The sequence below is a fragment of the Hippopotamus amphibius genome, chromosome 8 (assembly GCF_030028045.1).
Source record: "Hippopotamus amphibius kiboko isolate mHipAmp2 chromosome 8, mHipAmp2.hap2, whole genome shotgun sequence".
In the NCBI taxonomy this organism is placed as follows: Eukaryota; Metazoa; Chordata; class Mammalia; order Artiodactyla; family Hippopotamidae; genus Hippopotamus; species Hippopotamus amphibius.
The window spans coordinates 80,878,215-80,893,140 of record NC_080193.1 but is presented as its reverse complement, the minus strand read 5'-3'; the positions used below and the strand labels follow the sequence as shown (position 1 = coordinate 80,893,140).

Genomic DNA, 14,926 nt, shown 5'->3' with positions numbered 1-14,926 from the left:
CTGTATGTCTTCTTTGGAGAAATATCTATTTAGGTCTTCCGCCCATTTGTGGATTGGGTTATTTGCTTCTTTGGTATAAAGCTGCATGAGCTGCTTATATATTTTGGAGATTAATCCTTTGTCCGTTGCTTCATTGGCAAATATTTTCTCCATTCTGAGGGTTGTCTTCTTATTTATGGTTTCTTTCGCTGTACAAAAGCTATTAAGTTTCATTAGTTCCCATTTGTTTATTCTTGATTTTATTTCCATGATTCTAGGAGGTGAGTCAAAAAGGATCTTGCTTTGATGTATGTCTACAGTGTTCTGCCTATGTTTTCCTCTAGGAGTTTTATAGTGCCTGGCCTTACATTGAGGTCTTTAATCCATTTTGAGTTTATTTTTGTGTATGGTGTTAGGAAGTGTTCTAATTTCATTCTTTGACATGTTGCTGTCCAATGTTCCCAGCACCACCTATTGAAGAGGCTGTCTTTCTTCCATTGTATATTCTTGCCTCCTTTATCACAGATAAGGTGCCCATATGTGCTTGGTTTACTTCTGATTTCTCTATTCTGTTCCATTGATCTACCTTTCTATTTTTGTGCCAGTACCATACTGTCTTGATCACTGTAGCTTCGTAGTATAGTTTGAAGTCAGGACGCCTAATTCCACCAACTCCATTTTTCCTTCACAAGATTGCTTTGGCTATTCGGGGTCTTTTGTGTTTCCATACAAATCACAAGATTTCTTGTTTTAGTTCTGTGAAAAATGCTGTTGGTAATTTGATAGGGATTGCATTGAATCTGTAAATTGCTTTGGGTAGTATAGTCATTTTCACAATGTTGAGTCTTCCAATCCAAGAACATGCTATGTCCCTCTATCTGTTTGTGTCATCTTTGATTTCTTTCATCAATGTCTTATAGTTTTCTGCATACAGGTCTTTTGCCTCCTTAGGCAGGTTTATTCCTAGGTATTTTATTCTTTTTGTTGCAATGGTAAATGGGAGAATTTCCTTAATTTCTCTTTCTGCTCTTTCATGGTTAGTGTATAGGAATGCAAGAGATTTCTGTGCATTAATTTTATATCCTGCTACTTTAGTGAATTCATCGATTAGTGCTAGCAGTTTCCTGGTAGAATCTTTAGGGTTTGTTTTCTATATATAATAACATGTCATCTGCAAAGAGTGACAATTTTACCTCTTCTTTTCCAATTTGGATTCCTTTTATTTCATTTTCTTCTCTGATTGCTGTGGCTAAAACTTCCAAAACTATGTTGAATAACAATGGTGAGAGCGGGCACCCTTGTCTTGTTCCTGTTCTTAGAGGGAATGCTTTCAGTTTTTTACCATTTAGAATGATGTTGGCTTTTGGTTTCTCATATAAGGCTTTTATTATGTTGAGGTAATTTCCTTCTATGCCCATTTTCTGGAGAGTTTTTATCATAAGTGGATGCTGACTTTTGTCAAAAGCTTTTCCTGCATCTATTGAGATGATCATATGGTTTTTATCCTTCAATCTGTTGATATGATGTATCACATTGATTGATTTGCATATATTGAAGAATCCCTGCATTACAGGGATAAATCCCACTTGATCATGGTGTATGATTATTTTAATGTGCTGTTGGATTCTGTTAGCTAGTATTTTGTTGAGGATTGTTGCATCTCTATTCATCAGTGATATTGGCCTGTAATGTTCTTTTTTTTATGACATCTTTGCCTGGTTTTGATATCAAGGTGATGGTGGCCTCGTAGAATGAGTTTGGGAGTGTTCCTCCTTCTGCTATATTTTGGAAGAGTTTGAGAAGGATAGGTGTTAGCTCTTCTCTAAATGATTGATAGAATTCACCTGTGAAGCTATCTGGCCCTGGGCTTTTGTTTGTTGGGAGATTTTTAATCACAGTCTCAATTTCCGTACTTGTGATTGGTCTGTTCATATTTTCTATTTCTTCCTGTTTCAGTCTGGGAGGATTGTACTTTTTTAAGAATTTATCCATTTCTTCCAGGTTATCCAATTGATTGGCATATAGTTGCTTGTAGTAGTCTCTCATGATCTTTTGTATTTTCTGCAGTGTCAGTTGTTACTTCTCCTTTTTCATTTCTAATTCTGTTGATTTGTATCTTCTCCCTTTTTTTCCTGATAAGTTTGGCTAACGGTTTATCAATTTTGTTTATCTTCTCAAAGAACCAGCTTTTAGTTTCATTGATCTTTGCTATTGTTTCGTTCATTTCTTTTTCATTTATTTCTGATCTGATCTTTATGATTTCTTTCCTTCTGCTCACTTTGGGGTTTTTTTGTTCTTCTTTCTCTAACTGTTTTAGGTGTAAGGTTAGGTTGTTTATTCTATATTTTTCTTGTTTCTTGAGGTAGGACTGTATTGCTATAAACTTCCCTCTTAGAACTGCTTTTGGTGCATCCCTTAGGTTTTGGGTTGTTGTGTTTTCATTGTCATTTGTTTCTAGGTATTCTTTTATTTCCTTTTTGATTTCTTCAGTGATTTCCTGATTGTGTAATAGCATATTATCTAGTCTCCATGTGTTTGTATTTTTTACAGTTTTTTTCCTGTAATTGATATCTAGTCTCATGGAGTTGTGATCAGAGAAAATGCTTGATATGATTTCAATTTTCTTGAATTTACTGAGGCTTGATTTGTGACCCAAAATGTGATCTATCCTGGGGGGTAGGGTTTTAAGGGAAACTTTTGCCTTTTACTGAAAGCTTTTTAATCCACCCAATCTCTAAATCAGAAAGTTGTTCATGTATAAAATATATACGGGGCAGAGGAGAGGCAATTAGTCTCACAAAGCACATTCGTTGGTAATGAGGATTTTTTATTCAACTCTCCGGTCATCCTCTGGCTTAACAACCATCATTTAAAGCTGCATCTCATTCCACTCACAGGCCGAGGCACTCTCCCTCTATTTGGAGGATCTACTCTTCCACCCCAGCCGTAATCATAATCGCAGCTTCCATCTGTGTGAGCCAATCGACTCTTTGTGACTGGATTCCCACTCTGAGGTTTTCTTTTGTTCTAAAGCCTGAAAATGCTACTCTCTCCCCCAGGGTCTTCAACAGGTTGATACTTTTAATAGGGTGACCAACTCATCCCTGTTTGCCGGCAACTTCGCTAGTTCTAGCACTGAAAGTTCTGTGTCCTGGGCACTCCCATGTCTCAGGCAAACCGGGACAGCTGGTCACCCCTACTTGAAAGCTGATGGAAAAGAGAGACCCTTTCTTTGTGACTAGAGGTAAAGGGTGAACAAGGTGGAAAACTTAGCAAAACAGATTCTGAAATAAGACTGAATTCTTTTTTAAGTCAGAAAATATATGACTGTCTACTAAGGGGACACACAAGAGCCTAAGACATGGTCCCCTAACCACGGAGCCCTGACTTGACAGAATAAACAGACAATTACCTCAAGAGTGGTAAGTGCTGTGGGGGCAGGGCAGGAGGGGGACACTAGTTGTAAAAAGGGAAGGGAGGATGTTTCTGTGATTTTCAGAGCTGTAAAATGCCTGGCATTTCTATGCTGATAAAAGACATTTCTAGGTGCTTTTTCTTATGAAATAGTTGACCTGCCAGCAACCAAAATAACCCAGTCCACATTCTTTACATGTTCTCATGCTGAAGCTTATTGTTTTAGGTTTCTTTATTGTTTAACCAGGAATTGAGCATCTTCCTTTTAGGTACAGGAAAATTTAAGTCTAGGCATCAAGCCGTTTTTACACATGTCAAAGTTAAAGTTTAAATCTGACTGAATGCAAGCAGGACTCAGAATCCATATGGCCTGTTTTAGCAGAGCAAACAACTTTGAGTTCAGCAGCTGGTTTGTTCAAACAAGATAATCAGTCCCTTTGACTTATTTAGAACATACTTCAAATATTTAGTTTCTCAGTTCAAAGTGTTTCTGCCGGAGTGTGGTTCATTTTTCTATCAGCATGATAAACTGCAACAATGGATTTATATTGTACATGTTTTTATTCCTAGGAATGTATTTCACTGTTTTGTGGGTTGGGTTTTTTTTGTTTTTTTTGTTTTTTTTCAAGATTGGTTGTTCACTGGGCTGTTTGCAGGGAAACAGTGTCCCTGCATGGTCAGAAAGTATTATTGCAGCATCTGTCTGTGCACTGGTATGAATGTGATATTTTCATTTTTTCACCTTCTATTCTTAACAAACAAATTATTTCAACCAAATTATGATGTAATTGGAAATAATTTTGTTATTTGATCAAATTCATTAACTATCAGTTTTTAAGTAATATATCATGCTGAAGTAATGTGATAAATGTAAACTAGCAATAACTCAAGGGAAGGAAGAATCAACAATAGTAACATGAGCCTCGTCATTTTAGTCAGACTGGGTGTATATAATGGCACCAGGACACTTGACAATCCTTGCCATTTCACTAACCTAGGAGGATAGGAAGAAGTGTAGATGCAGTAGAAGTAAAGTAATGGAAAACATTTTCTTTTGATTCTTTATCAATTCTGTCTTCCAGACACTCAAAAGAGCATCAAAGAATGCCCAGCCAGGGCTATAGGGATTGCCAGAGACAGGAAACAGCCATAATAACCAGAGAAACTCTTAAAATAACAAAATTATTTTGCTTGGAACCCTAAATTTATCACCAATCACTGTACTTCACATTACTAAAAATGCCAGTGAAGAGGAACAAGAACAGTTACAAAGATATCTTATCTTGTGATGGGAGCTTTTCCTGTCTAGTTCTTTGGCTACATAGAAATACGAAGTATACCAACTCTTCAAACTAAATGATTTCCCTCTCTACAGAGGCACCAGGTAATACCACACTGCTAACTGCTGGAAAACTGGAATTATTTGAAATCTATCTGATGAGTGAAGAGATGAGAGTGTAGAAAACATTGCTTGGATTTCCAAAGCAATAAACTGATAAAGCCCAAAAGAAGGGATTTCCAATTCTTCTGAGAGAAGTATTTTTTATTTTACCACAATTTAGTGTATGTATGGGCCAAAGAGCAGAAGGTAAGTGGGAAGAAAATGGAGGAAGGAGACACAGGGTCTCAGTTAAAAAAGTCTACCAAGTAAGGCTTCACCCTTCACCTGTTGATTGAGGTGAAGACAGACTCTCAACTTCATAGCTACTCGTTCAGTTGTTCATTCTTCTATTTTTCAATTAATTAGTTAATTGTATTTATTTATTTATAAAAATAAATTTGTGAAATTATTAAAAATTTAAATGTATAAATATATTTAAATTTTTATTTATTTTTATTTATCTTTATAAATAAATAAATACTTACAATAACCAACCAACAGACTTATTAGGAATATACTGGTACCAAGGATATAAAAAATAGTTCTTAAAACTAAAAATAGAGCTAGCATATGATCTTGCAATCCCACTCCTCAGCATATATCCAGAGAAAGCCATAATTCAAAAAGATACATGTTCCCACTGTTCACTGCAGCACTATTTACAATAGTCAAGACATGGAAGCAACCTAAATGTCCATTGACAGATGAATGGATAAAGAAGATGTGGTACATATACACAATGGAATATTACTCAGCCATAAAAAAGAATGAAGTAATGCCACTTGCAGCAACATGGATGGACCTAGAGATTATCATACTAAATGAATTGTCAGACAATGAAAGACAAATGTCATATAATGTTGCTTATATGTGGAATCTAAAAAAAAAATGACACAAATAAGCTTATATACAAAATAGAAATAGACACACACATAGAAACAAACTTACGGTTACCAAAGAGGAAAGGAGGGGAGGGACAATTAGGAGTTTGGGATTAACACATGTACACTACTATATATAAAATAGATAATCAACAAGACCTGCTATGTAGAACAGGGAACTAAAATCAATATTTTGTAATAACCTATAAGCAAAAAGAATCTGAAAAAAATAGATATATATGTGTGTCTAACTGAATCACCTTGCTGTATACCTGAAACTAACACAACATTGTAAACCAACTATACTTCAATTTAAAAAAATGATTCTTGCTTTATAAAAAAGTATATTCTACTTGGTGAGAAAGACCTCTAAACAAACAAATGTGATACAACGTAAGTGTTATGCTAGAGGTATACACAAAGTACCCATAGGGAAAAAGTATTTCTAAAATGAAAGAAATGGACTGAAAAGGAATAAGTACCAGGGATGTATGAAGGGGCATGAAGATTTGTTAATAACAAATTATTCTATTCTTTCTGTTCTATTCTATTCTATTCTGCTGGACCTATATTTTAAAGGGAAAAACTTAACCAGGAAAAAAATGTTTCACTATCAAATAAAGAAAATGACCATTAGTTCCTCTTTGTCCATAGCTTCTTATTCTTTTCTCTTCCTTTTACTTTTCCCAACTGGCAAATACATATTTAATAACTGTCTCCCCTACTAAACTGTGAGCTCTGCGAAGGCAGGAACCATTTTCTATTTTTTTCAAAATTGTGTGCTAGTGTCTAACAGAGAATCTAGGACACAACGGGAGCTTGACTATCTGGGGAGAGAATAAGTGAAAAGGCCTGAACATTATGGAAAACAATGGGGGAAATGCCCTCAAAAATGAGGAGGCAATAGCATCATTTTGGTAGAGCGGGGCAAGAGACCAGGCGAGCACTGCCTGAGTAAGAAAGAACAGGAGGTGGCAGCAGGCATCCTTGGAAAGAGACAGGCCCCAGAGCATGTCACTGGGATGTTAGAAAGGCACTTTGCACCTGTGGGAGCATCACTGGCTGGAGCTTTCTGATGAGCTGGGGTTCCTTTTGACTTACCTTTTAATCCTGGAAGACCTGGTGCTCCTGGATCCCCCATGAGGCCTCTTGGACCAGGATCCCCCATTTCTCCTGGACTTCCCTGCAGCCCAGGCACCCCTACATTACCTGAGGACGACAGGGAGGTTTTGCAGACACCCAGATGATATATGTGTTTCATTAACTGGGAAGGTCATCTATGTTCTTAATATATGGGTAACTGGGATATTGTTTTATTACTTTTTCTTCCTAGACCTCCTAACTTAATCTCAAGAGGAGAAAATACACTTCCGAGTGATTAAAGTTGCCAACAATGATTTGAAATGTTCACTTGATTCTAAATTTGCAGGAGGAGGAGCCGTTAAAATGTTGTGTTGAATGTGTGCTGTTTGCCTTGAGTCTAAAGGAGAAAAGGAGACCAGCATCCTGAATGGCAGGTGCATTAGGGAAGGCTGGAAAGGAGCTTTTCTCTGTCAGACCATCACTTTGTGCCTGGCATCCTCCTAGGCATGTAACGGGAGCTGTCTTTGTCTATTCTCAGACCAACCCAGTGAGATCTGGCTGTCTCCAAATTACAGGTGAGGAATAGGTACATTTAAGTGACTTATCCAAAGTCACAGGTCTGGGAAATGGCAGAGTCAGCTTCTTCCCCTACACCAAGAGATATATGAGTGCCTGGGAAGTCTCCAGGCTCCTTTCAAGGTACCTGGACATCCTGCTGGTCCAGAGGAGCCAGGTGGTCCTGACCTTCCCGGTGGTCCTCCAGGTCCTTGAATACCAGGCAAGCCCTGCTCGCCGGGTGCCCCCAAATGTCCTAAAGAAAGAAGGACCAAACATCTGAGTAGTTGTAGTTGCTCTTCAAGGCAGTGAATCTATAAAACCTCCAATTTCTGCTCTTTATTTTCTTTGCTATTCTTACTCTTTTACATGTACAATTTTTCTATTGAAAAGATAACATTAAGTAAAAATTGAAAACAAAACACCTGCAATCCCACCAACGTAACACAGTGTTTCATATGTATAACAATGTGTAAATAAGGCCTACAATTTTATATTCTGATCTTTTAATTAGCATTGTATCATAAGGAATTCTCCAAATTTGATATCACTTTCCTAATTATTGTTTTTAAACAACTGGCTGATAGCTTATTGAGTTAACCTTAATTAAATTAATTAACCTAATTTCCTCTACTATTTGCCATCCAAGTTATTCCTAACTCTTGCTCTTATGTATAATGATCTTTATACATCTTTAATTAGTTTTTCTCCTATTAAATTATTACCTTAGGAAAAATTCCTAGGAGTAGAATTTTTAGATAACACAGTCTGCTATTCTGGTTCTTTTTTATGCATTTTAAAATGCTGAAGTATTTTAAAGTAAAATCACAGACATCATGGACTTTCATCCCTAAATATCTCAGGAGGTATGTCTGAAAAATAAGAACATTTTCCTATGTGGCCAAAATAACATTATCACAGCCAAGAAAAGTAATAATGATCCTTAATAGCATCTAACCTCCTTCCATACTTGATTTGCCTCAATTGTCCCCTTAATGTCCCTCACAGCTGTCCACACTGGGCGGGTCCTGTTCCAGAACCACATATTACATCTGGTGGATATATATATTAGGTTAAAAAAATATACACTACAGTCCCCTTCTCAGGACAGTGACAATGACATGCTGAAGAGAAAGGCTTGGCTGCTCTTAGTCTCTTCAACAACAGACCATTCAGCATTTGGTTCTTAACAGAGGCTGCCAAATGGTTTGGATAAAGGCTCCACCAACTCACAACACCACACGAAACCCACGCATAGCCCCAGGACCACAACTCCAAGACTGTACCATGTGCTCACTGAGGACTTTTTAGTTTGTTGATTTGTTTTCTAGCTAATTTAGTAAGGATGAAATGATATTTCAGACTTACTTTAAATTACATTTCTTTGATTACTAGAGAAGATGACTTCCCCATGTGTCCATTTATAATGTATGACTTTAATACAATTTATATTTATAGGATAAACCAATAATCTGTGCCAAAAATAACCAGTTGAATCTACAAATAAAATATATGGTTCTGTATTTACAAACCTGTGGGGATCATCGTTGCTATTATAACACACAAGAAACAAGCCTATGTTAGTCTATACTTGTTCCCCATCAAATTTAAGATCTATGAGCTTCACTGTGTATTGTTTTATTTATTCTGAAAATATTCCTGCAGTAAAGGTAAGGCAGAATTTCCCATCTCCAAATCAAAAAGCTGAACTAGCTTGCCTCTCCAATCTCAGTTGTATTAAGAAGAGAACTTCTAAGTTATTCTGTGCTGTATTTTCTCTCTGAAACAGAGGAAGGAGAGGTAGAACTGAACTCAGTACAGTCATATAAAATCCCCTGAGACAAGCTGCAGATATATGCCTTCTACTTAGGCTTGTTCAAATTCAATGCAGCTTTTTTCCCAGTCATTGGAAATTGCATGTTTAAGTAAACTCTCTGCTGGTGAATAATATATGATGTAATTTTAAAATTTTAAGCAAAAGCTATGGCATTTGGGAAAGGGAATTATTTGAACGGTGACAATCACAGGAGACCAGGGAAACTACATCAAGGCAAATTTCCTTGAAAAAGTTAGCCTACATGTAAAATAACTCAGCTTTGTGATTTTTTAAAATTAATTAATTAATTAATTAATTAATTAATTGGCTGTGTTGGCTCTTCGTTGCTGTGCATGGGCTTTTCTCTAGTTATGGGGAGCGGCGGTTACTCTTCGTTGCAGAGTGCAGGTTTCTTGTTGCGGTGGCTTCTTTTGCTGTGGAGCACAGGCTCTAGGCACGTGGCATGCAGGCTCTATAGTTGTGGCTCTCGGGCTCTAGAGCGCAGGCTCAGTAGTTGTGGTGCAGGGGCTTAGTTGCTCCGTGGCATGTGGGATCTTCCCAGCTCAGGGATCGAACCCGTGTCCCCTCCATCGGCAGGGGGATTCTTAACCACTGTGCCACCAGCGAAGTCCCCAGCTTTATGATTTTTGACTTACAATATTAGGTAATATCAAAGGTCTCCATTTTGGATGACTTTCAGCTTATAAATTCTTACTGCCTTAAGGGTTTACGTAAGAATACCAGTAAGTGTGGGAAAATTTCTTCCTGTTTTGCTGGCTGTTGATGAGGATGATGACTTACACTTTCACATTTGTGTAGCAAATTTCAGGTTACAAATTGCTTTCAAGGAATCTCATTTGCTCCTCAGGACAACTTGTAATATGCATAGGGCCAGTTTACAGGTGAGGAAACAGCTCAGAGATGTTAAGCAACTTGCCCAAGACCACATGCTCAGCGGTAATGGAGGTTGATTTTGAACCACTGATTTTCCTTTCTGAGACCTCACTCTGATACTTTTTATGAACCCCCACAATGCTAACCTCAAAGCTATTTTCCTCTCCAAATGTATATGTAATCTGTACATTTCAGTTAAAATATTGCATTATCTAATTCTATTTGACCATGCCAGTGGTAAAAGACCCATACGAAAGGGAGTGGGAAAGGAAGTTTTTGCCAGTGTAATAGCTTGTTTTTCTGTTAGACTTCCATTTTAGCAATCGTATGGTATAAAAACAAAGATTAATTCATTCTCCTTATTTTCAATATGTCTCCCCAGTGTCTATAATTTATTCAATTGTGGATATTTATAGAGTGTAAAGACAACTCAAACTCTATAAAATTTCTGAAGTTAAAAAATAATAAAAACTCTGATTTATTCTTTAAAATAAATACATAAATACATGAGTAAATAAAATAAAAACAAAGAAATAAAATTCCCCATAAGAGCTCTGCTCAGATATTCTTTCTGTTGTATGGAATGAAACATGACCACTGCCAAAGAGAATTTTAAGATAAGGCACAAACCTATTAATATGAGGTATTTTAATGTACAAAGGGCTGATCTGAATGTTGATACAAACCTGGTTTCTAACCTGTGCACTATCAGCTGAGTGGCACTGGGCATCATTACTGAACCAATCATCTGTGGAGAAACAAATGCTCTTTCCAGGCAATGGCTATCCCTGTGCATACAGCTTTGTATATTTGTCTGATTATTTTTTGACTAAATGATTTTTATTTTTTTATTTTAATTAATTAATTTTTTGGCTGTGTTGGGTCTTCATTGCTGCACGTGGGCTTTCTCTAGTTGTGGCCAGCGGGGGCTGTTCTTCATTGTGGTGCACAGGCTTCTCATTGCAGTGGCTTCTCTTGTTGGGGAGCACAGGCTCTAGGCATGTGAGCTTCAGTTGTTGTGGCACATGCGCTTAGTTGCTCAACAACATGTGGGATCTTCCCGGACCAAGGATCAAACCCATGTCCCCTGCACTGGCAGGCAGATTCTTAACCACTGCGCTACCAGGGAAGTCCCACATTTGCCTGATTATTGACAAGATGTATTCCTACATGTGGAATTACTAAGTAAAAGCATATGTATATCTCAGCAACTGCACTCCTCAGGGAGTTCACTTATGCTTTTCTATTTCTTTTTTTTTTGCCCACACCATGAGGCTTGTGTGATCTTAATTCCTTGACCAGGGATCGAACCTGTGCGCCCTGCAGGGCAAGTGCAGAGTCCTAACCACTGGACCACCAGGGAAGTCCCTCACCTATGCTTTTCTGAGTAGGAAAGAAAGGGGTGGAATGAAAATCTGCTGCTGTCATCAGTTGAGTGGTTATTGCTACTATATCCTTTTTCAGTTATAGAGATTGTAAAATAGTCCAAATTTTGATTGCTTACAGTAATCATTTTTGACCCTGTCAAAATCTGTACACGCCTAGGGAATTGTGTTGTTAACATCCTAGGTCATGGAAGCCATGGTCGAAAAAGATGGTGAGTTTGTGGTACATAATTCTGGTGTCCTCCTAGGCAAGTGTTTATACATCATCCTTCTGATACGTATCTCAATGAGTAAAGGGGGAAGAAAATACTGAAACAACCATTGCCAGCTAGGAATATAAAGTCATTGCTCTATTTTTCAAACCAGGCTTACTTTTTTTAGTTTTAATGAGAAAAATACGTAGCTATACCTGGATATCCAGGGCTACCTGGCTCACCCTTTGGACCAGGCAGGCCAAACTGACTTGCAGGTTCCCCTTTGTATCCTGTAAGTGATAAAATGCACATAACGTTACTTAAAGGAGTTTAATTTTGTTCACAGAAGTGACAATAACTTTCGTGATATTTGTCTTCATAGTCTATCTTCAGTGTTCCAGGAGAGGGTTTTTGAAAAAATGCTTTTTTTTTTCTACATAAGAACACATAGAAGCATAGATACAAGATGTGATTTAAACACACACACACGTAATTTTATAATTCGTAACAGTCATAAGAAACTATAGCTCTTAATACATTTAAATTTTTAAACTTTCTAAAATAATTTTAACCTTAGGTATCTATTTAAGACATTACTTGGCATTGAGTATCCTTATACTGTTTTTTAGAAAGAGAAAGCAGGAACTGTCACTGTTTCAGCTGCTGCAATCACATTTCAAACTCTCTGCAAGGAAGCTCAACTCAGTGTCCTCGTAAAAAAACAAAATCACAAAACGTCATCTTATTGATGACTTGACAAGAGGTGGCACATTCACAGGCCATTGTAGGCAGTCACTCTCTCAGTCCCACAGAGCTGTTCCACACTGATACTGCATCCTTCCAGACACAAGGACTTACATCATAGCTGGGAGCCAATTATAAATGGAGGACTCAAAATCACATGGTAGGGAATGGCAAAATAATTGATGGGGTTACAAGAGAAAAAGAGAGCTAATCACATATGTTTTATAGCACCTGCCCACCAACACACCTTTTAAGGGGTCCCACCCACACCTTCTGGAGGGTTCTCTTCCACCTGACCCTACTCATAATTGTGGTTATTCATCAGGGCTGCGAATCTGGTCTATCCCAGGTCAGCGAGTCTTTCCTTGAGAAATAGTAATAAAAAGTAAGAATTTGAGGTCCTTGCTTATTCAGGCAGAAATCAAAAGTGTTTTCATGATGTCCTAATATAGAGCATGTTTAAGTGCAATCCAAACATATCCAGAGAGATCCAGAAAGGATACTGAATGGAGAATGATAAAGCCAGCTGGTAGGCAGGTAAGTAAAAAGCAGATCATGGAGAAAAGTCTCAAGAGAAAAAAACCATGGATTGCCCAAGGGCTAGGATCTTTCAGACTATGGTTTAGCAGAACTATATCTCTTATCTGTGGACTCCATGAGACAGCTTTTACTCCAAGTATCTTCGCTGCATTTCATTTCCTTGCAAACATGGCCAAATACAAGTAGGAAGGAAATGAGAAGGCATAGGTTTGTTCTCTGAGAGAAGCAAAGGGTCTATAATAAATGTATAGATGAGTAGAAGAGGACTGAGCTCTGGACACTGAAACTATAAAATGTCAAAATCAAATATGAAAACTTCCCTACTTGTAACTATTTCTGAAGAAAAGATCTAAATTATCCTTTCTAAATAAATACGTGTGCACAGTTCTTTTTTTTTTTCTTACAGCAATTATCATGTTATTTATGGAGTGTCTCTCAAAGCATAAATCATGTTTCATTGGACGTAAAGGAGAGGATTTTTAGGTGGTTCACTAATTACTGTTTCATATTTTAAAGTTATTTATTTTAATTTGTATTAAAATAAAATCATTTTAAAGTAGATTTAAAGAAAAATATCAACCCAATGGTACACAAAAATGGCAAAAATATTAAAGCTTTTGTGTAAACATTGCAATTTAAGATATCCTGATTTTGTTTGTTTGCTTGTTTGCCTGGATAAAGGGTTAATGAAACCTCTTTTTCTCTAAGGACAGTTTTTACCTTGGGTTAACTTTCTATTCCTATTTCCTTGGAAATCTGATACAGGTAAAATGTAAGTTGTGTTACAAGGCAACACTGTCTTTGGCACAAATTAAACTAAGGTCTACGAGGCCAAATCCAGCCTGCGGCCTGTTGTAAAGAAACTTTTATAGGCACACAGCCACACCCCTGCGTTTGCATATTGTCTACGGCTGCTTTCATGCTGTGTGTGCTTTCATGCTCAGCTGTTATAGCAGAGACCACATAGTCAAAGATATTTATGATCTGGCCTTTTGAGGAAAACACATTTGCTGACCCTCAGCTTATGGTTAAAAATAACTCAATTGTAAATTACGTGTGGCCCAGGAATTAAGTAAACCACCTTAACACTTAGTGGGAAGTGATGGCTTTGGCCTTCTCTGTGTACCGTCTCTTGTAACTGGGCCCCCAAAAGCTGTACCTTTGGAGTCCTTAGAAGAGATACTGGCTCCCGTGGGGCATAGGGACGTGAATCACCAATGTGGATCTGTCTCCTTGCACCTGAGCTGTCACTTACGTAGCTGCAGTCACTAGAAAGACAGCTGTGAGGACTCCTACCAAAGAAGAAGACACGCTATGCCTGCAGGCATGCTGTTTTCTATATGGTACCCTTGGATCAGAATGACAAATATGTATAAGTTAGATCTTGTTTGACTATCTAGTAGAGTCTAAAAAGAACTCTTTGAATGTTTCAGTTTGTTTGATATACTTTACTTTTCATGCCAAAGGTACTTGATCACAATGCTACCAACACCCAGGGCTACGAGCTTGATGGATGGCTGCTGTATTTCCAAACCATACCTTTAGGTCCTCTTGTGCCATCAATTCCTGAAAGTCCAGGGGGCCCTGGAGAACCTGGCTCACCCTGATAGTTTAATGAAACAGAAGTAAGACTTTAATTGGATTTCAAATACAAATGACACAAGCTTGACATGATCCAGTTATAGTTTTCTAGAACTAATTTGGTTTTTATAATTTGCAGTGGTAAAGAAAATTGGAAATGCATTGCAAGCATACTACTACATGCATCTAGTTTTTAAAAATTGGCAAAACTCTTCCAGAATTAGTGATTCCAAGGGGGGCATCCAATTCTCTGTACTTGATTGTAGAACAGTAACTGCGTCACATCACTCGAACTTTAAGTTTGGAATCAACAAATTGATACAAAATGAAATATTATAAATTATATCATACCCCAAACTTTAAAAATCTATTTTATTCCAAAAGATGGGTAGCAAAGTATATTATACATTTTCCAGAAGTTATGATGTAGGCTACTACATTTGTACTTCCTGGTTCCCATGGGGTATTTTGCTCATGAT

General features: G+C 37.4%; 1 protein-coding gene across 1 annotated transcript in view; it reads right to left on the bottom strand.

Annotated features, from left to right (window-relative positions):
- Positions 1-14,926, bottom strand: part of COL4A4 (collagen type IV alpha 4 chain) — a 105,985-nt gene that overhangs the window by 23,124 nt on the left and 67,935 nt on the right. The window contains exons 32-35 of the mRNA XM_057746495.1: positions 14,406-14,469; positions 11,798-11,872; positions 7,442-7,549; positions 6,757-6,864 (exon numbers count right to left, since the gene is read on the bottom strand). Coding sequence (XP_057602478.1) covers positions 6,757-6,864; positions 7,442-7,549; positions 11,798-11,872; positions 14,406-14,469 — 355 coding nt within the window. The remainder of the gene's footprint in view (positions 1-6,756; positions 6,865-7,441; positions 7,550-11,797; positions 11,873-14,405; positions 14,470-14,926) is intronic.